General features: G+C 32.7%; 3 protein-coding genes across 3 annotated transcripts; 1 reads left to right on the top strand and 2 right to left on the bottom strand.

Annotated features, from left to right (window-relative positions):
• Positions 1-14,303: 14,303 nt before the first annotated feature.
• On the bottom strand, positions 14,304-15,975 carry LOC132615861 (UDP-glucosyltransferase 29-like). Its single transcript, XM_060330455.1, has one exon. It carries the CDS (start codon positions 15,932-15,934, stop codon positions 14,600-14,602), a length of 1,335 nt encoding a protein of 444 aa, XP_060186438.1. The 5' UTR covers positions 15,935-15,975; the 3' UTR covers positions 14,304-14,599.
• A 996-nt stretch (positions 15,976-16,971) lies between these two features.
• On the bottom strand, positions 16,972-18,560 carry LOC132615862 (UDP-glucosyltransferase 29-like). Its single transcript, XM_060330456.1, has one exon. The coding sequence runs from the start codon at positions 18,503-18,505 to the stop codon at positions 17,180-17,182; it is 1,326 nt and encodes a 441-aa protein (XP_060186439.1). The 5' UTR covers positions 18,506-18,560; the 3' UTR covers positions 16,972-17,179.
• Positions 18,561-21,349: 2,789 nt separating this feature from the next.
• LOC132615622 (UDP-glucosyltransferase 29-like) lies at positions 21,350-23,512 on the top strand. The gene is given in 2 exon segments (XM_060330230.1): positions 21,350-22,611; positions 22,613-23,512. Coding segments are annotated over 2 exon segments (1,326 nt in total). The 5' UTR covers positions 21,350-22,047; the 3' UTR covers positions 23,375-23,512.
• The last annotated feature ends 1,823 nt before the right edge of the window (positions 23,513-25,335 follow it).

Raw genomic sequence — 25,335 nt, 5'->3', positions numbered from 1 at the left:
GTAATTTTAACTTCAATTTGAAAAAGTTTTTTGCACTTACCCGAAAACTCAAAAAGTTGGGACTTAATGTAAGTGAACGCCTGAAAGAAAGATTGAGAGTAACGCCCCAAGATACTTGCTTCCTGCACGCACACCTTGATGCATTTTTAATGAGCCTCGTCTCAGGACTTGCCCTCGAAACTCGCCCAGGAAAAGCTTTTTGAAATATTGTTGCTATCGACTCAAATTAGTCCTCATTAATCGAATTTTGACATCTTTCCTCCCAAAATATTGATAACTTTTATGTATTTAGAAAGGGATAATCATATCTATTATTATAAAAGCATGAATATGAATGTTAGTTAACCAAAATATCGTTTAAATATTGAACGACTTTTATGCCCTTACTATTATTACTACTAACGTTACTAATTCCTAATCCTATTTTTATTGAATTACATCCCTTAATTTTACAGCAAACTAACTAATTAGTAATCCTATTTCTATTAAACTAATAACAGAACGTCTCCCTTACTATTACTACTAACCAACTAATTACTAATCCTATATATTTCTATTGAACTAACAGAACTTCTATAACTACTAACAACTTCAATACGTTCTTTACATAATTTTTGTGCTTTGAATTGTTAACCTATGTACCTTCAGGCAACGGGGGAACAAATAAATATTTGTAACGCGAAATTGCAGGTAAGAATTTTAGCCGAATGATGAATATTTAGTGCATACATGAGTTTTTCAAACAGATTGTAGCTTATTGATGGTTGAATTTTATTTTCAATTCGCTTAATCCTTTCGTACTTGTTTCAGTATCGGTAGTTCCAATAGCTATATATTATGATTACAATCCTTTTAATTGCTCATATATTTTCTTTTCAAGAATTTAAATAGTTTGAAGTTTATATAAGAACCTGATGTATCTTACCAATTAGGCACTTCTCTAACAATTGATTTCTCAAGAACACTTCAAATCCGTAGCGCATAATTGCTGGCCCCTTTTCGAAGTTCCTTCCTAATATCAGCTAAGATATTATTAACGTCAAGGCTACTAAATTTCTTCTTGAAAAGATTATTCCTGTTCGATAAAATTGCAATTTATGAGCATCTCTATAAATCACAAAGAAAAACAATCTCCTGTTGATATCCAATTGGTACACGAGTGTTGAGCTTTATATGCCTACTCTTATGCTGACCAAGTTTGGTTACATCAATCTCTTAGACTGTTCATATGTATGATATTATGACCACAATAGTTACAAATATAGCATACGAAACACATATATCAATTTTTGAAATTGTTATATATGTCGAACGCACATAATAAATTTTCACTCATGAAGAAGGACCGACCATAGGTGATTCGCACCCACAAAAAAAAAAAAAAAAAAAAAAAAAAAAACCATAGAAGAATATAGAGTTAGTGAATTGCTATAGTCATGACTAGCTAATATCTAAATATTTTTATTATAAAAGCACGAATATAAATGTTTGTTGACTAAAATATCCTTCTAATATTGAACAACTTTTATAACCTTTAAAATTAAATTATTTCTTCACAAAAAATAGAATGTTGGATAAATTGTAATATTCAGGCCTAAAATAAAGGAGTTTGACACAACTCAAAAAAAAAAAAAAAATAGAATGTTTGATAAAATTCTAAAACGTTTAGTGCCTAAAATAAAGGAGTTTGAAACCAACTTAAATCAATAATAAAATCGCCGATAAAATTATGCCTCGAATATACTACCACTATAGACAGCAACTATACAGCTATACCTAATAGGTAAACTGGTCCTAATCAGGTGATAGCTTTATGGCCTTTGTAAATAAGAACATTACTGTTATAAATATCCAATTAGTGGATATCCATTAATTTGGAAATATCCCAAAATATCCTAAATATCCCAAATATCCCAAAATATCTCCTTTGTATGTTGCTCCTATAAATAGGATGCACAGATGCAATGTTGAAAGAGCAGAAGTAAGATAATCTGATATCTCTCTACATATTCTCTCTCTACATATTTCTTCTGTGTATTTACTTCATAGTTTTATTTCATAACACGTTATCAGCACGATGCTCGCGATGGGAGGGTGTGTTGTGAACTTGAAGTTCCCACATCGCTCGCACACGGGATTGTGTGCGTGCTTATAAGCAGGGCCTGAAGCCTTTACTTGTAGACGCGTTTTAAAGCCGTGAGGTGCGCCAAAGCGGACAATATCTACAAGCTGTTTATAACAATTACCACTTTGTACAATGGATTATGTGATTAAATCAAGTTAAATGTGATCTTGAAGTTGTTTTCTCTTAAGGTTAGCCCTACTATCATCGTAATGTATATGATAATAGCTTTAAAAGAATCAAGGATATCAAATAATTAAAAGTAACGAATTTAAAATGTGTGCTTACAAAATATTTTTAAGAAATAGCTAAATATTCTTACAACTGATTGATATTCTTATAATGTAATTTTGTTTAGTATTGATTTTCAACACTTTTTTATCTGTAAACAATAATAAATATATGGTCCTTAATCTCTAATATTGAATTATTTTAGTAGTTACATGTTTCTATATGGGGAAACAGAAGAAGAAAAATAAATATCAAGAAAATCAATTTCAAAGAAATACTAAGTTAATACAATCTTATGTTCTAGCAATAATTTTGAAACTCATAAAATAAATGTATATAATTATAAATAACAGTTTCTAATATTTTTTACTATGATTGAGATTGACTGAAATAACGTGCAACTGCACGTTCGTAGACACTAATTATTTTAAAAGCATCAATATAAATGTTGGTTGACTAAAATATTCTTTAAATATTAAACGACTTTTATACCCTTCGAAAACTAAAATTAGTTCAATCATGTAATCTTTGTTGGATAGAATTGTACATTCACAACTTTCTTCGAATATAACTAGGATATAATTTTGAGGTTAACCAATGTTACATGAACTCCAATTGGACAATAACATTAGACAACGTATGTGACGTTCTACTGCAAGTCATTTTATTAGTATTTGTATTTCATTCTAATTCTAAGAACCTTGTAATTGGTATGGTCTCATGCTCTTTTTTTTTTTTTTTAAATATCAATTTCCTGTTCGTCTTTATAAGAATCACTTTTGTTTCTTTCATCATATATTTTTTAATTATGACATATTTGTCTTCAATCCATAATTGTCATCGTGTAGCTTGTGACTGCTGAATATGGCGAGTGCTTTGTGCTAAGCCCTTCAAAAGTAAAGTACTTCCTCAAAATATATTTCATGCTAACTGTAATATTTGCCTAATATAAATTTGCATGAAATCCTTATTCCAATCAATTTTAAAATTTTCAGATATTATATCTCAAATTCCAAATTAAGCTATATCAATTCCACACGAGTTTACGCTTTATTGAATTTCTTAATAATAGTTTTTTCAACCACTTCTACACGCACTAAGCTTTCTAAAGATGTAATTAGTTTCCTTCATCACGCGAATTCTCTCAAAAATTTATTCCATGAACATATCTCAACGGATAATAAGCAATGCCTCTATTCTTGCTTTAGTTATATTTTTTTAACAATATTTCACTTTATCTAAGAAAATAATACAATAAGTTGAATTAGATACTTCGACTATTTAGTTACATTGGGTCGTTACATTCATTAATGATAGGAGTACATTATAATCATTAGTCATTGACAATTTGACATCACGCGCAAGATTTGAGTCTCTTCGGAGATAATTTAATGTCCTTCATGAATTTTGGCTAGCTAGGTTGTTGTTTTTCTTCTTTTGTATATAATGAAAATAAATGTTTATCGTCATCAGTAGCTCAATTGAATTATTTTAGTCCTAACATATTTTTTACATAGGTAAAAACATAGAGGATACATGCCAAAAACAACATATTAATGAGAAGTATTCAGTGAATACGATCAAATAATATTTTTGTTTCTCATAAAATAAATAATAATATATAATTTCAATTAACATTACCTAATATTTGTTATGATTGATTGGGGATAACGTGCGAGGCACGTTCATAGAGACTAGTTATACTAAAAGTGGGAACATCAAAATGAAAAGTTGAAATACCTTTTTGCCCTTCACTTAAACACTATTTCTATTTTTTTATTTTTGCTCAAAAATTTAAACGCTGGAATTCTCAATTTTAAAGGTTTCCGATGTGCATTAAATCATGTAATAAACATGGAATCAAGAAAGACATGTGAATGGGATATCTTTTTGTATCCCAATCTTTTCGTATCCTCTGCCTAAAACTATGATACTTTGGCCAGATTATTCTGAATGAACTGAAAATTAAGTTTGCTATTTAATTAGGGTCCTATTAAATGGTGAACGTGGTGAACCAGATTATGAACGTAGGAATTGGAACCAAAGCATTTACACCTCCTACCATTAAAGCTACAAAGTGGTGTTCAATACTAAATTTATGGATTTCTCTATCAATGGCCATCTGTTACTACTTGCTGTAGAATAATATCAGCCTACTGATGAGCTTATATATGGAGTTAAAAGTCTGCAATATGCATAACTATCACTATTAGAAGAGAAATAATTGACGGAAACTACAGATTTTACCAGGTAAATTTATTTTTTTGTGTTAGTTTTTATGAGTATTCATGAAATTGTGTACTTTTGTTTATGCAAATTCTTAATAAGCAATACTCTCCACCGTTATTAATCATTTCATTATGATAAATTATTCAAAAATTATACTCACTATTGAGATTATAAGGAGAAGAAACGGTGACAGAAGAAAATCGTAGAAGATGTTTTACTTTAGAGGCAATGCATAGCATAGTTGGAACTGCTTTGGGGTTATAGCTATAGGATAATTTCTTTTACCCAGAATATTGTTTCCTATGAAAGTCGATATTGGAACAAAAAAAAAAAAAAGTACTACATGTTATAAAATATATATGTGAATGTCCATATAGTCTAGGTTTTCCACATGTCCTAAATAAGAGTAGGTACATGTACATTTGGTGGCATGTATGAAATGAAGAAAATGAAGCAACACAAGTTTGATTTTAACTCTTGGTGTTGTCATTGATGACTTCATCAAGAGATTTACCATCTCTATAAATAGATGGTTAAGTTCTCAATTTGTTATGAGATATCAACAAGAAGTGAAATACAATCTCTCCCTCCTTTCTACAAAGTTATTAGTTTGCTTCTCTTGTTTATTTCCAATTATGTAGTTTTATAACACGTTATCAGCACGAGACTCTACCACTATTAATTGGATTCCAATAGATTGACGAGTTGCTCTTTTGATTGGGGTATGATACTGATCCGAACACTCTGTCTACGAAAACCTTTGATGAGGAAGGTTTGCACTTTGAATTCGTAGCTTTATTACTCAACCTCAAAGGAAAGTAATTGAGATGTAAGTACTTTTCTGTCACGTAAATTTATGGCTATATATACCTCAAATAAGTCTGGTAGATTTATTGATTATGTTATTATATATGTCAATGACTTCAATATTTTCTTATTACAATAAGTTGCACAAATGCTTTTTGAATATAGCTACTATCTGTATCGATTCTTGTTAATCATGGAATTTTAACTACTGGACAACACGGAAGTTTAGTTTGTAATGATCCAGATATGTAATATTTAAATTATCTTAATCATGTTTTTTATGATAATTTTTAATTTATGCCTATGTCACATGAAGTGATAATATTATCATAAGCATATTGTGATTACAATTGAAGATATGTTAGAGAAAAATACTCTATGTTATGTGGATACCTTGATTTGCTCCTGAAGTAGCAACATCTTAAAAGAGGTATTAAGCTATCATAATTTGATATGCTCAGAACACGTAGAGATGATTTTGTTCTATTCCTGAAGAATGAGAACTTTTGATAAATGTTACAAATACATATCCATTCCCTGAAGTGAATGTGATAATATGTAGCAAAGCTTATAAATATAAACGTGCATTTGATTGTGAAAATATCATGATCCATCTCCAGAAGGGGTAGCATAATTGAAAAGAAATATTCTGAATATTATATGCTTTTCTCCCGAAGTACTAAACTCATAATTTTTCTCCACGAGTAGCAAACTTTGAATTCTACTTCAGAAGTAGTAAGCCTATGTATTTTACTCCTGAAGTAGTAAGGCTTTTAATTCTACTCCTGAAATAGTACAACTCTGAAATCTACTCCCGAAGTAGTAGAATTCAGAAATTTACTCCTGAATTAGAATTAGTCAACATTTAAACTTTACTCCCGAAGTGGTAAAACTTGAAACTTTACTCCCGAAGCAGTAAAACTCTGAAACTTTACTCCTGAAGCAGAAAGAATTACCAAAATATCTGAGAAATACTCTGAAGCAATGTCTTCTTGTGTTTGAGCAAAATAACGAGTTATTGATGAGCGTCGTATTTCAAGCACATTTACATAATCAGGTTTCATTCCCCGAAGTGAATGATCAAATACCACAACTTATCTCCTGGAGAGATAAAATACAAGGAATGTAGATGTTATATTCGGGTGGTATGAAATTCAAACATTGCTACATGTACCTGTCGTACGTCGAAACATATTAAAGTATCATTCTAAGGCAAAAGGAAGCAGAGTAGAATGTTTTCTCCTATAACCACATTAATACATTATGGTTAGTTGTAATTGATTTCCTTGAAGGAAATAACAATTAATGTATCTCTTTATGAAGGATTTGATTATTATGTATTTGAGCTTAGATACAAAATACTCAGTTAATGATGAATCTCCCTGAAGGAGATGTTTGAAATATTGAAGTTTAGAATTCAATGTTTATTTCGTGACACAAGTAGTGTCAAAATTTGCTTTCATGGTACCAGAAGTATTTAAGAAATATTTGGTAATAGAAATTAATGATCAAAGGCTCCAGAAGAGCTAATTATTTATTTACAAGTATCATGACACTAGCAATGTCCAAATAATATCTGATTATGATAAATAAATTGAAGTCTCTTGAAGATGTTATATATGATAATACCATTCATCGTAGACCGTAATTGGTATGATCGGAACACTATAGTAGACCTGAAGTTTACTAACAATAAAAATGGTTATCATATTGAGACTACAAATGATCGGAATATTAAATATCTTCAAGTTACTATGGTTAAGAAATACACAAGTGAAATGTTACCCGAGCATGATGAGATCACATACCACAATAAACCAGAAGTTTATTGATATACAATTTCATGCAATAGTAAACCAGAAGTTTATCAAAAGAAATAGCACTCGTCATGGTAAACTTGAAGTTTACGGGTACAGATAATTTTATCAGTTGACAAGACCATTTTGATGGTCCTGATTTAAATCTGATGTGCTAATTGAGTATTAAAAACATATTGAAGAACTAGAAGATTCTTCAAGAATTTATTTGTGTTGCTTGTTCTCATGATAAGTTGATTACACCAGCTAATATTGGGACTGAATCCCCAAAATTCTGAGAAATATAAAAGGTGAATGTGGGCCCCTTCACCTGTAATGTGATGTCTTAAATAGATGCATCTATGAGACGGTCACATGTATGTTTATTGTCAACTGGCAGTTTGACATTTATGAAGTTGCTTGCTCAAAATGATTGAGTTGGAAGCACAATTTTCAGAATATGTAATCAAGACAATCATCTTGATAATGCTGGTTTATATCTAAGTTGGTTTGGCATTAGATGCCTCCATAATACAGCTAAACCATTGCTTATGAGAACAGAGTTTCAGATGTTAGTCTGAGATATGATATATTGCATACAACAACACTTGTATGTTTCAGATCAATAAATTTTGATAAATTCTCCCCTCATATTTGGTTCAGGATCAGGAACTAGATATTTCCATATTTTAGCATTTGATGTGTGGTACATGATTAATGGATATACCATGATACACACAGATGGATTTTCCCAAAGAAAATGGGGACATATGTCACTAAAATAAGGGGGAGAGAATAAGAAGCTAAGAAATATGTTGTGAATTATCATCAGTATGATCCTCAGATAATTCAAGTCAAATGCTGGAAGCATTTGCTGACCCAACTATTTCATATTTCATCTGCAAAATGCTCCTAATGTCCCTGAAGGACAGAGTCTACAACATGCATGGAGCATGGTAGACCAATCGGTTCCAAATATAATAATCCTTGAAAAAAAAAAGAGGAGCAAATGATCATAATAAGGAGGCAAAGTGCTCTTGAAGAGCCGACGACATAACACTTCATGAAACCTTATGCGAGGTTCAGGTACCTGAAAATAATGAAGTGATGAGATCTCAGTAAGTTATGTCGAATTGCGAACCGATACAACATGATATCTTGTCGACAATATTTTGATACAATATAGCGCAATATTGTAAAAGATTGTGAGGATCTAAATTCTACGTCTATTAAAGCATGCTGACTTAGAAATTATTATCAAGTGAAATGACGCATCTTGGTAAGCATAAAGCTTATTTGACCTGCTGTCCAGACACCAGAAGATGTCATATCATTTAAATAGAAATAGATGTTTTCACATCCTATATGAATTACTTGACAAAATTTATATGAAAATTTCTGAAGGATTCAAAATGCCTGAAGCATATACAAATTCTTGGAAAACTTGTTTATAAATCCTTAAATGGATTAAATGAATCAAGGCTGATGTACTGAAATCACCTTAATGAATATTTATTGACGAAGGGTACCAATAAGATCATGTTTACTCTTGTCTCTATATGATAATCAGAACCTTTCATATTATTATGCAAGTTGATGACTTGAATATTATTGGAGCTCTTAAAGAGTTTCCAAAAGCACTTGATTATATCTGCTGAAATGAGAAAATTGAAATGGTCCTGAAGTACCATATATTTGTGCAGTTGATGCATTTATATATCTTGTTATAACTACAGGCATGATATAATTTACTCCAACATGGAGTTATTGAAATAGATCAACTGCATATTGCAAATGAAAGCCCTGACATGAATGTATTTGTCCTAACCAATACTGTCAAGTGTTTTGGACATACAGGGCATTCATCTGATCAACATAAGAATTCAATCCAGATGTGTTATCTATTTCCATGAAGGATTATTGTCATGACAGTCAAATCATAGAAACACAACAATAGATTATGAAGCAAGTCATGATGTACTTGTCCTGATTGCAACAATATTATACGGCGATGATGCAACTCTATCTGAGAAAGGAAGATGCAGATCATCAACCAGTTCGTCAAATGATCATTTGACAGATCTGATAAAAGCTCTGTCAATCTCAAGATATAATAAGTTGGTATACAAGATTTGTCACATCATCGTCAAGAATTATGTGATGCTTTAATCAGGGGGAGCATGTGACAAATGGGATTTTTGTCCATCAATCTGCCTATACAGAGAGAGTGTTGAAATGATTTTATATGGATGAAGCACATCCATTAAGTACTCTGATGGTTGTTCGATCACTTGATGCGAATAAAGATCCAACCCGACCTCAAGAAAAGAATGAGGAAATTCTTGGTCCAGAAGTACCATATCTTAGTGCAATTGGTGCACTAATGTATCTTGCCAATACCACAAGGCCTGACATAGCATTTTCAGTTAATGTGTTAGCGAGACATAGTTGTGCTCCTACAAGGAGACATTGGAACAAAATTAAACACATATTGAGGTATCTAAAGGGGACTATCGATTTGGGCTTATTTTAACTGCAGTCCCGATCTTGTTGGTTATGCCGATGCAGGGTATTTATCTGACCCACACAAAGCTAGATCTCAAACAGGCTATGTATTCATCTGTGGGGGCGCTGCCATATCTTGGCGATCTACAAAGCAGTCTATTGTGGCTACCTCATCAAATCATGCTGAGATAATAGCTATTCATGAAGCGAGCCGTGAAGTTGTGTGACTGAGGTCAATGATACATCTCATTCGAGAAAAGTGTGGTTTGAAATGTGATAAAATACCCACAATCTTATATGAAGATGATGCAGCATGTATTGTCCAATTGAAAGGAGGATTCATAAAAGGAGATAGGACAAAGCACATTTCACCAAAGTTGTTCTTCACACACGAGCTCCAAAAGAATAGTGATATCAACATGCAACAGATTTGTTCAAGTGATGATATAGCTGATTTGTTCACCAAGTCTCTACCAACCGCAACTTTCGAGAAGATGGTGCACAAGATTGGAATGCGAAGACTCAAATACTTGGACTGAAGTTCTCATCAGGGGAGTTAATACACGTTGTACTCTTTTTTCCATACAAGGTTTGTCCCACTGGGTTTTTCTTGTAAGGTTTTTAATGAGGCAACCAAAATGTATACTATTAGAAATATGTACTCTTTTTCCTTCACTAGAATTTTTTCCACTGGGTTTTTTTCTAGTAAGGTTTTAACGAGGCATATTATCTATCAATGGACATCCAAGGAGGAGTGTTATAAAATATATATGTGAATGTCCATATAGTCTAGGTTTTCCACATGTCCTAAATAAGAGTAGGTACATGTACATTTGGTGGCATGTATGAAATGAAGAAAATGAAGCAACACAAGTTTGATTTTAACTCTTGGTGTTGTCATTGATGACTTCATCAAGAGATTTACCATCTCTATAAATAGATGGTTAAGTTCTCAATTTGTTATGAGATATCAACAAGAAGTGAAATACAATCTCTCCCTCCTTTCTACAAAGTTATTAGTTTGCTTCTCTTGTTTATTTCCAATTATGTAGTTTTATAACACTACAACAATAATAACATTTAATTACACTAAACATCTCTCAGGACATGTTTTTGTTTTCTGGAGTTGGTATATTTAAGGGAAGTTTGCAGACTTGGTATATTTTAAGGGAAGTTTGCAGACTTGGTATATTTAAGGGAAGTTTGCAGACCACAAGTAGGAGCATTAAAAAATGTTGCCAACAAATATATTATTTTGGCTCCATTTACAAAGATGTTAAGCCTATAGACTATTTTTGAACAAAATTCCTTTTCAGACACCACGTTTACTACTTGTATGTCAAAAATGACCGTGCATTTTCCTTATCTGCTGCAAGGAATTGTATATAATCCAATATTATGTCATGGTTTAAATGTTTTGTCCGAGATCCTGCATTTATGGTACTCTTTTATAAGTTGATTGTGTGACATACGACTTGCTACCTGATTTTTACTATTAAGAAGTCAGCCTTTGTCTCCTCTAATAACATGGAGTACGCTTCCAGATCCCATACTGTGTTGGAATATAAAAGTATATACTACATATCATATTTCCATTTAAAAAGATATTAAAGTCAAGTCCAGTAAGTGTGTATCATTATGGCTGGATCATTACACCTTCAAATCTTACTTTAGATTAGCAGATTTACATAGTAAAATCTAAGTTCTAATAAAAGAACATAAAATTTGTGCTGTGGGATTCTTACTAATGATTAGACTGATTGAAATTAATTCCAAATGTTTAATCAGATATAAACTCAGTACCTTTTAACAAGATATTCGACATATTTCATCTGTTTATATCAAGTCCTTTGTTCGTGAATAAGGAGTATACCATATAATTTATTTCTAACCGCAACACTTTGTTATTTAGTATGGTATCAAATTCACTATTTTCTATTAAGGCTTAATTTGGTCTTATAATGCTTTTAACAGGTTACTTGGATTGCTGCATCACAAAATTGATAACAATTCTATATTTTTGTAATTACTTAATTAAAATGATAAAAGATATTCGTAGATATCGCGGGGCGAAGTTGCTCATTTTTTCAATCAAACCACAATAATTAACAATGCGCTTGAACCATAGTAGATAGCGGAACATTACTCTTCTATTATTTTTCCTAATATAATAAAATCTTATATTTTCTTGAAGCACAATATCAAATTGCCAATATCTGACGGACGATTGAGTTACATTTCGTAATATTAATTATATTTATACGATTCAACTAATATATTTTTTAATCAATTCACAGATGACTGAACTAATAATTTTGAATCAATCAAAGGAGACAAAGGATACACATGTACGTGTAATTGTCCTTTATATACATCAGTCAATTTTTTCAGCAGTTATTATCTCTATCACAAATAGTGTGTAGGATAACACTACAAAAATGACAATGATTTACCAGCCATCCTAAGAAAGGCATAATTTGATATGTATGCGATTGTAAAAAGGTGGAAGCTACAGTTTCTTAAAAAAGACGGGAAAAACTTTAACACATGAAATAGTTACAATCATAGCCAAAATTTGAATTATGTGGTGTTGATATATTAAAGAAATGAATTATTGTCAAGTTGAATACTTGATAGTATATTATAAGAATCACATAATTGAAGTCGTTCAAATATTACTTTTAGTATGATGTGTCGTGTATTGATAATAGATATCGGTTGAATAGAGGTTCACTACTCATCAGTTTGAGCTTGTAGTTTATAAGAATTACATAATTGAAGTCGTTCAAATATTACTTTTAGTATGATGTGTCTTGCACTGATAATAGATATCGGTTGAATATAGGTTCACTACTCATCAGTTTGAGCTTTTTGTTTTTTCTCTTCAATTTCTATACAACTCATAGCATACTTATTATACTATTTTAAAAAAAAATTATACTAATTAGCATGGAATACACGTGCAATGCACGTGTCCAAAAACTAGTATATAGAAACATTTTAACTTGGCCTCAACTGGCAAACTAGACACTCTAACTTTGAGAATGCACATCTAGACACCTCAACTCGTTCCCACGGTGTTTCGTGGACACCCGAAGCTGACGTGACACATAAATTTTGGAGGTATCAAGATGATGATTTTGTAAGTTAGATTGTTCAACTGACACAATAGAGATGATTTGAGGTATTTAGATGATCATTTTGTAAGTTAGATTGTTCAACTGACACAACGGAGACGAGTTGAGGTCTAGATGATTATTTTATAAGTTGGAGTGTTTAACTGACAGTACAGGTCAAGGTTAAGTGTCTATCTATGTATTATGCCATTTACAAATTATTTAATTAACTAAAATAAAGTGTTAAGCATGATTAGGATAATACATATTCTTATCAATATATGAATTCTCTCTTCCCTATTCGCGCCAAAAAAGAACATTTGCTCTAAAAGGTTTCGCAACCATGGAATTCAAGTTCCCCAAGCTTCATTTTTGCAGGTATTTCTTTATCTATTTTCGATTATTTAGAAATCAAAGACGTGTTATTTCTATGTTTATTGTGGCAATTGTCAAGTGGAAAATTGTATACGACATGTTTGTGAAAATTCCTAAGTGAGCCTGTTGGCGTTGATACTATGTCAAACTAATTTATAAGTCTACTGTTAAGCATAAAATGTAAGTGTTGAATTATGAATTTGTCTTACTTTCTCCTTTTTTAATGGTAGATTTATGGCCATCATGTCTCAAAATGAACATATTGATGTATCTTATTCATTTGAGCCGATAAAACTTGGGATGTATTTTGATTTATCTGATGAGCATGCATATGAATATTTCAATGAATATGCTGCTACAGTTGAGTTTAATGTTAGAAAGGAATATGCTAACAAAAGTGTAGTCCATGGATATGTGAGCAAGAAAATTACGGTGTTATAAGAAAGGTTATAGAGGAAAAGACAAGCGAGATGGGATGGTCCAGAAACCTAGAAAGAAAACTAGGACGGGTTATTTAGCTTATATGGTCGTAAGTCGTCAGTCAAATAGGAAGTTTTCTGTCATTTCATTTGAAGAGAAGCACAATCATCCTCTGGTTCCTCCATCTCTAGCTCGCATGTTGCCATCGTAAAAAAAATATTAAACTTTCTCAAGCATATGAATTTGACTGATTAGATAGTTCAGGAATCTTTCCTTAATCTTGTTTTGACTATGCTGCTCGTCAAGCTGGGGGAAAGCTTGTTTAAGTTATACAAAGAGAGAGAGAGAGAGAGAAAAACACTATCATTGTGACAAAAGAAAGTCTAAAGCATGGAGTGACACACAGCTTGGTAGAATATTTTGAAAAAAGAGTAATAAAAGATCAAGCTTTTCAGTTTTCTTTACCATTAAATGGAGAGTATCCGGAGCCTTTTGAATGAGTACTCTTCCATAAAAACAGGCCGTAAACTCATTCGGGATAAGACCCGACGACTGCCGATAACTCAACATCATTTGAGGAAGAGTATTTCACTTGGATAAGAGCTAAAATTGTTGTCTGATTGAAATTGCAAAGATTCTAAAAGTTCATTCCATAATGAATTAATCTTCAACTTTTTCTGGATTCAAGAGACATTAAGACTTGTTCTCTTTCATTAATATTGCATTCCTTTATATGAGAATTTAGTTATATACATTCCTAATGAAAAGAATTTCTGAATAGCTGTTAATTATGTCAACTATACAAGTAATTATCTAGAGAAATAGTGTCTTGGTACCTGAAAAGGATGATAAATAACTTGCTACAGTAGTCAAGTTTCACTGATAGCATAAAAGTTCAGTATAGGTAAGGATGATAAATAACTTGCTACAGTAGTCAAGTTTCACTGATGGCATAAAAATTTCAGTATAGATATAACTTAAAGCTTAATTATTGCTAATCATTTGTTTCTACAAAGAGCCATCAACTCTTCCACCACACCATCTATCTCCTCATCCCCTTTCATATTCATCTTCTCACTCAGTTCCTTAATTTTCTTCCTCACAGTCTCCCCACTTTCGTCTGCTACCACTCTCCTTATCACCTTTGCAATTTCTTCACTTTGTAACTTTCCATTCTCGTCCCTCACTGCTTCCACTCCCATCCCAATATACTCCACAAGTCTAGCATTCATTGGTTGGTCAATGTGCATTGGCATGGCAATTATGGGCACACCAAACTTCATACTTTCCATGAAAGAACTCCATCCACAGTGACTCACGAACCCACCTATTGATGGGTGTTGAAGAATTGTTGCTTGAGGGGCCCATCCCTCCATAACCATTCCTCTTTCTCCTACCTTTTGAAGAAACCCTTCTGGTAATGCATCCTGAAAAATAATTTTTTCACCTTGTGGAAACCTAATGACCCAAATGAAGTTCACTTTGCTAAGCTCTAGTCCTTCAGCTACTGCGTTTATCTGCTCATTAGATAGAAAATACTCACTCCCAAATGAAACAAACACAGTTGAATATTTTTCTTTCTTGTCAAGCCATTGTGTGATTTCCTCATCATGGTCATCTCGGTCAATGGATTCTTGAACTAGTGAACCTACGGGGACTATTTTCTTGGAAACCAAATTTGAAAGATGATCCATATATTTCCCTTCAAACTCTCTGCAAGTTTTTACCAGAATAATGTCGTGCGATCGCCTAAGAGCCTGGTCAAATGGGAACTTCCTACGTGGTGCTTCATCAATATCTTTCTTCAATGAAAGCATTTCGTATTGGTGCAGGTAAATTTCAGGAAATGGGAACTTCTCTTCTGTGTTTTCAGACATATGGATGGCCAAAGCAACAACAGTTGCACTAAAAGTGGGGAACTGCACAGCAGGAATGTTCAGAGAGGACGCCGAATCAGTAACCCAAGGCTGATTGTAGTCATGAATGACTAAGTCAGGATTTAGACTTTGTAATATTTTGGTAAACTTTGGAGCGGCCATTTCAAATGCTGTTTTGAGAGTGTCCATGAGATGGGGTGGGAGGCCATTTGTGGTGTGGTAATGAGGAGGAAGATCTGGCAAAGATGGAAGATGAAGCTCAACTAATTCTATTGACTGAGAATACTTCTCTATGACTCTTTTCTTGATGGAATTAAGGTTTACAAGAGTAGAACACATGTAAATGTGGAAGGTCCTATTTGCAAGCTTTTTGGCTAGCTCTAGAAATGGATTTATGTGACCATGGGCTAGCCAGGGTAACATGAGTACACTAATGGTCTTCTTCTTTGCCTCCATTAATGGCTATATTTTTCTCTTTCTCTATCTAGCTCTCTTAACTTCTCTCTATGAATGATGGATTTAGTAAGTATGATTATAATCAATTTATAGTATTTGCTGACCATAGGTTGTGAGCTAGGGGCAGATCTAGCATAGAAAGTACTAATTTGACATAATCCAGTTTTGATTCAAACCATGTATTAGTGTATGTATTGAGAAATCTTTTGAACTTTTATATTATATTATTGCATTGAGGCTGCTGCCCTATACAATGAATCTCTTATGCACTCAGGTACGTACGTAATTGATTACGCAGGCATATAGAAATTTCCTAGTGATTTCATAACAAAGAAAAAAAGTGTTGTACCAGCAGCCTTGTGTTAGAATATTGTTTATTCTTGTTGTAGGGCCATCTGTGTTGGAGTAATTGCTATTGACAGTCACTTCAACTCAATTTACAATTGATGTCCACTTAATGACAAGGTTTTCCTGGTATTTTTCCCGAGAGTTTAAGTTATATATTTTTATACCATTAGACATTTATCTGCTGTAGTAGACAATTTATTTTATTTGCAGTGTTATAGAAAATTTCATTTTTTAAGAGATTTACGTGTAAATATTCATTTTTTTTCATTCCTCCCAAAATATTGATATTTTTTTTCCAAATTTCTGAACTTCTAGTAATTTCATCTTTCTTCCCTATTCGCGCCAAAAAAAAATTTGCACTCAAAAGTTTGGCAACACTGAAAATCATGGCAGCAGAGAAAATCTTTCAGATTTTTACCATGGAAATCAAGTTCCTGTTAGATAAAAAATCGGCAGTAAAGAAGACACAAAGAGGGGGAAAACTGAGAACGAGAGAGGATGATGCAGAGCTTTATTTTTGCAGGTTCTTCTTTATCCATTTTCGACTTTTTAGAATCACAAAGACTTGTCAAGTGGAAAATTGTATACAATAAAGTTAAATTGTTTCTAAATATAGAAATGTGTCAATCTTTTTGGGACGGAGGGAGTAAAAAAAACTATCTTCGTGGCAAAAGAAAAGAAAATCTAAAAGCATGGAGTGACTCATAGTGAGATTTTAGTTATATACATTCCTAGTGAAAATAATTTTTGATAAGGTGTTAATTGTGCCAACTATAAAAGTAATTGTCTAGAGAAAACGCTTGGTACCTGAAAAGGATGATAAATAACTTGCTATAATAGTCCAGTTACACTGGTAGCGTAAAAAATTCATTACAGATATAACTTAAATATTATTGTTCATTTGTAGCTACAAAGAGCCACCAACTCTTCCACCACTTCGTCTATTTCCTCATCCCCTTTCATATTCATCTTCTCACTCAGTTCCTTAACTTTCTTCCTCACAGCCTCCCCACTTTCGTCCGCTACCACTTTCCTTATCACCTTTGCAATTTCTTCACTTTGTAACTTTCCATTCTCATCCCTCAATGCTTCCACTCCCATCTCGATATACTCCACAAGCCTAGCATTCATTGGTTGATCAAGATGCATGGGCATGGCAATTATGGGCACACCAAACTTCATACTTTCCATGAAAGAACTCCATCCACAGTGACTCACGAACCCACCTATTGATGGGTGTTGAAGAATTGTTGCTTGAGGGGCCCATCCATCCATAACCATTCCTCTTTCTCCTACCCTTTCAAGAAACCCTTCTGGTAATGCATCTTGAATACTAATTTTTTCACCTTGTGGAAACCTAATGACCCAAATGAAGTTCACTTTGCTAAGCTCTAGTCCTTGAGCTACTGCATGTATCTGCTCATTAGATAGAAAATACTCACTCCCAAATGAAACAAACACACTTGAACATTCTTCTTTCTTGTCAAGCCATTGTGTGATTTCCTCGTGGTCATCTCGGTCAATGGATTCTTGAACTAGTGAACCAACGGGGACTATTTTCTTGGAAACCAAAGTTGAAAGATAATCCATATATTTCCCTTCAAAATCTCTGCAAGTTTTCACCAGAATAATGTCGCGCGATCGCCTAAGGGCCTCGTCTAATTCAAACTTGTTACCTGGTGCGTCAGTAATAGCTTCCTTCAATGAAAGCATTTCGTATTCTCGCAGGTAAATTTCAGGAAATGGGAACTTCTCTTCTGTGGACATTTGGATTGCGAAAGAAACATCAGCTGCACCAAAAGTGAGGAGCAGCACTGCAGGAATGTTCATAGAGGAAGCAGAATCAGCAGCCCATGGCTGATTGAAGTCATAAATGACCAAATCCGGCTTTAGAGTTTGTAATATTTTGGAAAATTTTGGAGCGGCCATTTCAAAAGCTGTTTTGAGAGTGTTCATGAGATGGGATGGAAGGCCATTCGTGGTGTGGTAATGAGGAGGAAGATTTGGCAAAGATGGAAGATGAATCTCAACTAATTCTATTAACTGAGAATATTTCTCTGTGACACTTTCCTTGATGGAGTTTAGGTTCACAGGAGTGGAACACATGTAAATGTGAAAGTTTTTATTTGTGAGTTTTTTGGCCAACTCTAGAAATGGACTTATGTGACCATGTGCTAGCCATGGTAACATCAGTACGCTAATGGTGTTTTTCTTGGCCTCCATTGATAACTATTGTTTTTTCTTTCTCTTAATTTCTCTCTGATGGTTATAACAAGTATGATGACAATCTATTTATAGCTAGTATTTCTGTCTGAATTTGCATATTATATTATTGCATTGAGGCTGCAGCCCTATACGATGAATCTCATGTGCATTCATGTATATGCGTAATTGATTACGCAGGGCATATAGAATTTGCCTAGAGATTGATGACTAAGATTAAAAAAAGTGTTTGTCTTATACCAGATTTCTACTGGAATATTTCTTTATCCTTGTTATAGGGCCATCAGTGTTTCAAGTGTTATTTACAGTCACTTCAACTCATTTTGATGTTGACTTCCATTTAATGACAACGTTTTCCTTCGTTCTTTTACCTATGTCGACTCAAATTAGTCACCCTGTTCCGATTAGGGCCTGTTTGGAAAGCCACCGGATAATTGGAATTGGATGTAATTGGGGATAATTACACAGTTTGGCCTGTTTGTTTGACTAAGTAATTACATAGTTATGTGAAAATTGGGTGTAGTTGAGAGAGTATAATTACACTCTCCAATTCTCAAGGAGGGGTTGAGAATTGGGTATAATTACACCCTGTAATTACAGGGTTACTTTTTAGTTTGTTTATTTTTTGTTTATATTAATTTCTTTTTATTTTTAATTTATTTTGATTTTTGATTTATTTTTTATTTCTATTATTTTTATTTATTTTTTATTTTTACTTTTTAATTATTTTTATTTTTAAAAATGTATTTTTCTTTTTATATTATTTATTTTTCATTTTCTTTCTTCTCATTCCCAACCTTTACTTTTTGTGGTTCCATGTAATTACTCGTATTTTTATTTTTTTATTTTATTCATTTAGCATAACCGTGTTGTTATTCTAATTTTTGAAACTACACCTCTTAATATTGGAAGAATGAGTTATTAACAAACTTGACATATAACGAGTGACGTTATTAAAGTAGAATTCCATTGTAAAAGAGGTTATAGACTTATATTTTCCCTTATTTTGAATTATTTACTTAAGATACATTTGAACTTACTTATATAATATTAAAATTTGACATAAAAGTATTATGTTAAACTTTTTCTTTTGGATTTTGAATTTAGGTTATATTTTCAATTTTAAGTTATTTGCTTTCACATTGCATGTTGTTTATTTTTCACTTACATTTGATGGATTTATTGTGTCAAACATTTGAATAATGTTATCGCATTATATTTATAAATATTATTTTTTTGTCAAACATCCAATCCATGACGTCCTCACAAAAAAAGTCTTCTTTTTAAGTTTTATAATTAATTAAAATTTAATATTATTAATTTGAAAAATATATATCAATTATTTTTTACAATATTAGTTACAAATATATGATTATTAATTAATATATTTTCAAGAAACAATGTGTTATTAAATAACTAATTTATTATCATTTATAAAGGCAACTATTTTTTAAATATTAAATTTTATTTTTAAATTAAACTAACTGTGTAATTACACTTGTGTAACCAAACAACACACTTGTAATTACACTGTAATTACGTTATGACAAACAAACAAGTCGTTGTAATTCCACTACTGTGTGATTACTAGGTTGTGTAATTACTACTCTCGTAATTACACCAATTCCAATTACTAGGTGGCTTTCCAAATAGGCCCCTAATGTAATAATTTGGTGCTAAGCTAAGGTACTTTCGATATTTATATAATTTTACTTAAAGTGTCAAAGTAACTAATTTTTTTTTTCTCGGAAAAGAGCCAAAGATGCCTTTAACATTTGTGACATTTATTTTATATATGTTTTTCATTAACCTATCGGCTCATAGAAGTCCCCAACATTATCTATCACAAATAGCTCCAGAATTATTAAAAAGGTCCAAATATGGTCTTAGGTGGCTTCCACTGTAAGTGTGAGGGGCATTATTTGGACATTTTTAATTTTTCAAGGGTATATTTGAGACATAAGATAATGTTAGCGCTTTTATGAGTTGATAGGTTAAGGAATGACATATATAAGACAAATCACAAACGTTAGAGGTATATTTGAGACCCTTTTCATTTTTTTAACCTCCACGTAGAATCAAACACCGTCAAGTAGGGGTGTACATGGACCGGGTTAGTTCGGGTTTTTTAAAGATCAAACCAAACCAATTGCATCAGGGTTTTTAAATCTATAAGCCAAACCAAACCAACAAAAGTCGGGTTTCTCAACCTCAGGTTTTCTCGGTTTTTTCGAGTTGCTCGGGTTTTTTAGATTTTTTCCGCTAAAGTCTTCATATAAAACATATAACTTGAGGTCACGGGTGAGTCCGTAGCGCGTTTTTACTTATGTGTGCATGTTTGGTTTGTGTTTGTAGGGCCTCGGATTGATGTTGGGATTTTGGGTGAAAATCTGGTGAAAAACAAGATGTTACTGATCGGATGTGACCGCTGCAGCGGGGGGAAGCCGTTGCAGTGAGTCCGCCACAGCGGGGCGACGGTCACTGCCGCGGGGTTGATGGAGTTAATGAGGTCCGCCACAGCGGTGGGTCAGACCGCTGTAGCGGTCGACGAGAGATAGAAACCCACTTTTATATTGCAAATTTTGAAGTCATTAGCCACAAAACCCTAAAAACAGTTCCCAAGAAAGTGAGAGGCGATTTTCTAAGGCTAGGGTGAAGTTCTCCTTTGAAGGTAAGTCTTAACCCTTTTCATTGTTCATTCCCTTATCATCTTTAAGTTCTTATGCTAGTTAAGGTTCTTTAATGGTGAATGAAAATACTAGTACTATTCCTATTAAGTGCTACTTAGAGATTATGCAATGTTATTTAATACAACAAACCAAACAATCGATAAAAGATAATGTTTGTATAATTAATCCCAGCATTACTAAAACACTTTATTTAGTACTATTCTCATACATCCTATCAAACTATCCCTAAGGGCAGATTAAAATACTCCATCCGTCCCAATTTAAGTGATTTAGTTTGATTAAACACAGAGTTTAAAATACAAAGAGAGACTTTTGAATCTTGTGGTTCTAAATTAAAGATGTGTATAATGTACTAAAATATTATTTAAATCTTATGGTTATAAACTTGTAATGTAGAATATTTGAATTGTCAACTTATTTATATAGAAAGTGACTTTTTTAGGATAGACAAAAAAAAAAAAAAAAAAGTAAAACTCTACTGGAACAGAAGGAGCACTCAACCAGGACTTGTAACTATCTCTGGTAACAGACCTGTGCTCTCGTGACAAGTCTGTTTGGCCTATGTCGGGATTTAAGAATAAGACCTTCCAATTGTATACACTATACAGCCACACTTGTGTTTCTCAATACTCGGGGAGTTTGCATATTCCCTACATAATCAATTGCGTAACAGTTTTGAATTGTACTTGTAAAGTCATATTCACGTGGGAAAAAAGTCTCAATACAACATATATACTGCTTTATAAATCACCATCACATTTACCAAACACAGCCAAGATCACACGTTACTAAAAATAGATTATCTTCATATATTTGCTACAACCATCAGAGAGAGAGAGAGACAGCCTTGTTATGGAGTCCAAAAAAAACACCTTTAGCGTACTCATGATACCATGGTTAGCCCATGGTCACATAAATCCATTCCTAGAGCTAGCCAAGAAGCTTGCAAACAGAAACATACACATTTACATGTGTTCCACTCCGGTAAATCTAAGCTCCATCAAGAAAAGAGTCACAGAGAAGTATTCTCAGTCAATAGAATTAGTTGAGTTTCATCTTCCATCTTTGCCAGATCTTCCTCCTCATTACCACACGACTAACGGCCTTCCATCCCATCTCATCTCCACCCTCAAAAAAGCTTTTGATGTGAGCACTCCAAACTTCTCTAAGAAATTACAAACTCTAAATCCAGACTTGGTCATTTATGACTTCAATCTGCCATGGGCTGCTGAGTGTTCTTCCTCTATGAACATTCCTGCTGTGCAGTTCCTCACTTTTAGCGCAGCCGTGATTGCTTTCGGCATCCACATGTATGATAAGCCAGGAGAAATGTTCCCATTTCCTGAAATTTACCTGCGTGAATACGAAATGCTTTCATTGAAGAAAGTTCTTAAGGAAGTACCAGGTGGGAAGTTCCCCATTCGATCAGGGTCTTAGGCGATCACAGGACATTATTCTGATGAAAACCTGCAGAGATTTTGAAGGGAAATATATGGATTATCTTTCAAGTTTGGTCTCCAAGAAAACAGTCCCAGTTGGTACACTAGTTCAGGAATCCATTTACCATGAGGAAATCACACAATGGCTTGACAAGAAAGAAGAATGTACAACTGTGTTTGTTTCATTTGGGAGTGAGTATTTTCTATCCAAGGAGGAAATACATGCAGTAGCTCAAGGGCTAGAACTTAGCAAAGTGAACTTCATTTGGGTCATTAGGTCTCCACAAGGGGAAAAAATTAGTAGTATTCAAGATACATTACCAGAAGGGTTTCTTGAAAGAGTAGGAGAAAGAGGAAAGGTTATGGAAGGATGGGCTCCTCAAGCAACAATTCTTCAACACACAAGCATTGGTGGCTTTGTGAGTCACTGTGGATGGAGTTCTGTCACGGAAAGTATGAAGTTTGGTGTGCCCATAATTGGCATGCCCATACACCTGGATCAACCTAAGAATGCTAGGCTTGTGGGATATATAGGGATGGGAGTCGAAGCAGTGAGGGACGATAGTGGGAAGTTAAAGAGTGAAGAGATTGCAAAGGCGATGAGGAAGGTGGTAGTCGAGAAAAGCGGGGAGGCTGTAAGAAAGAAAGCTAAGGAACTGAGTGAGACGATGAATGCAAAAGGGGATGATGAGATAGATGGCGTGGTGGAAGAGCTGGTGGCACTTTGCAGCAGCAAATGATTAGCAATAGGATTTATTGATGATTCATCACCTTTCCGGTGTGTTATCAACACATATTTTCTGAAGTAAATAATTTGTACTTCTTGTTGGCTTAACCTGCTGATTTTTTTTTTTTCACACTATGATTGTGTGCATCTTAACATTACAACAACAACAAGCCCAGTATAATCTCACTATGTGGAGTCTGGAGAGGATAGAGTGTACGCAGATCTAACCCCCACCTTGAAGGGTAGAGTGCATCTTACACTACAACATAATGCATGTATAGCTACGGAATTTTAGCTATGAATTCAAAAATTGTGGCTAATAGCTAGTAATAGCTACAAAAATTTAAATTTCATGGCTATCTACAAATTCGTAAAATTTCTTAGCCACGAAAATTAAATTGACAAAGCTAATTCCTCTTTTTTGCTATAATTGCTAACAATCGTGGCAATAATTAGCTAAATTGCTACAATAAAGTTTTGTAGCTGATCATAAGTTTTTGCCACACGATAGAAGCTAGCGTAGCAATAGTAACCTTTTAGCCACAATAAATTATTTGAAACTAAATGTCGTAGCTAAATAAATATTTTTGCTTCAAATTATAAACAAGTGTGGCAATAGTTAAATGATATAGCTACAAAGTTTTTGGTATAATAAAATTTCGTAGCTAATCATTAGTTTTTACCACAAATTGAAATTTGTTATAGCAATAGTAACCTTTTAGCCACATAAAGTTATTTTAAACAAAATATTGTAGCTAAATAAATATTGTTTGCTTCGAGTACTAACATCCGTGGCAATAGTCTACTAATAGCTACAATAGTTTGTCATGAATAAATTAAATAGCCACAGGGTCATTGTTGTGCTAAAATTTCGTAGCTAATCATTATTTTTTACCACGAGTTAGAGTTTATTATAGCAATAATAATCTTTTAGCCACACTAAAGTATTCAAAACAAAATCTAGTGGCTAAATGAATATTTTTTCTTCAAGTTATATTTGAGATAAAAGTGAAAATAGTTTGCTTAATAATTACAATTATTAGTCATGACAAAATGAATAACCATAAATTTAGAGTGTCAGCGACAATAAACTTCATAGTTAACCATAAGTTTTATATGCACATGAGGCTCTCATTGAAATATTAGTATTTTAACCAAAATTTTGTAGCTACAAAAGATAAATATTTTTGCATCGGTTACGAAAATCATGATGAGAATTGGTCTAACAGTATTACTTTTATTTTATTTTATTATTTTCATATAAGAGCTTAGAGTAATTTCTTATATTAATCACTTATTGTGAAAAAAAGTATTCATATTGAAGACTTTAATAGCTGCAGAGATGTTATGTTAAGTATTTATAGCAATTTCGCATATCTAATTTAATTTTTTATAAGTGCTCATATATTGAAGAACTTTGCGGTAGTTTTGGTATATCAAATTTTGATAAATATAATAATAATTTTATCGATAATAACCGTTCATAGCTACAAAGCCACAAAACAATGATAAATTTATGATTGCGCCACTAAATTAAAAAGAGTATATTAAAATAATAAATTTTTGATGAAAATGAAATTTGTTGATGGTTTTTGCCCTAGATTATGCAAAAATATTTAAGACAGAATCTTTATATCTAACATTATTAATCATATTTAATTTTATATAGTGTTCTTTTATTAAGTCATACTAAGAATTAAGAATTTAATATGGTTGATATCTAAGTCATAGTAAAACTAATTATATCATAAGTCTTATTAAATAAGTATGTAAGCTCCAATTATAATTTTAAAAAACAGGAAATTGTATCTATTTAATAACAATAATCTTTTACCAATTACATAATTAGCTATCATAAATTAAATTAAGAATCTAAAAAAATGATAATTTAATATGATTTTTATAATGAATACTCTTGTATTTCTTGTGACTATTATTTGATAGTTTATAACACTTTTTCAATGTTATTAAAAT

This window comes from Lycium barbarum, chromosome 10 (assembly GCF_019175385.1).
Source record: "Lycium barbarum isolate Lr01 chromosome 10, ASM1917538v2, whole genome shotgun sequence".
Taxonomy (NCBI): domain Eukaryota; kingdom Viridiplantae; phylum Streptophyta; class Magnoliopsida; order Solanales; family Solanaceae; genus Lycium; species Lycium barbarum.
This window is presented reverse-complemented; position numbering and strand designations above follow the sequence as displayed.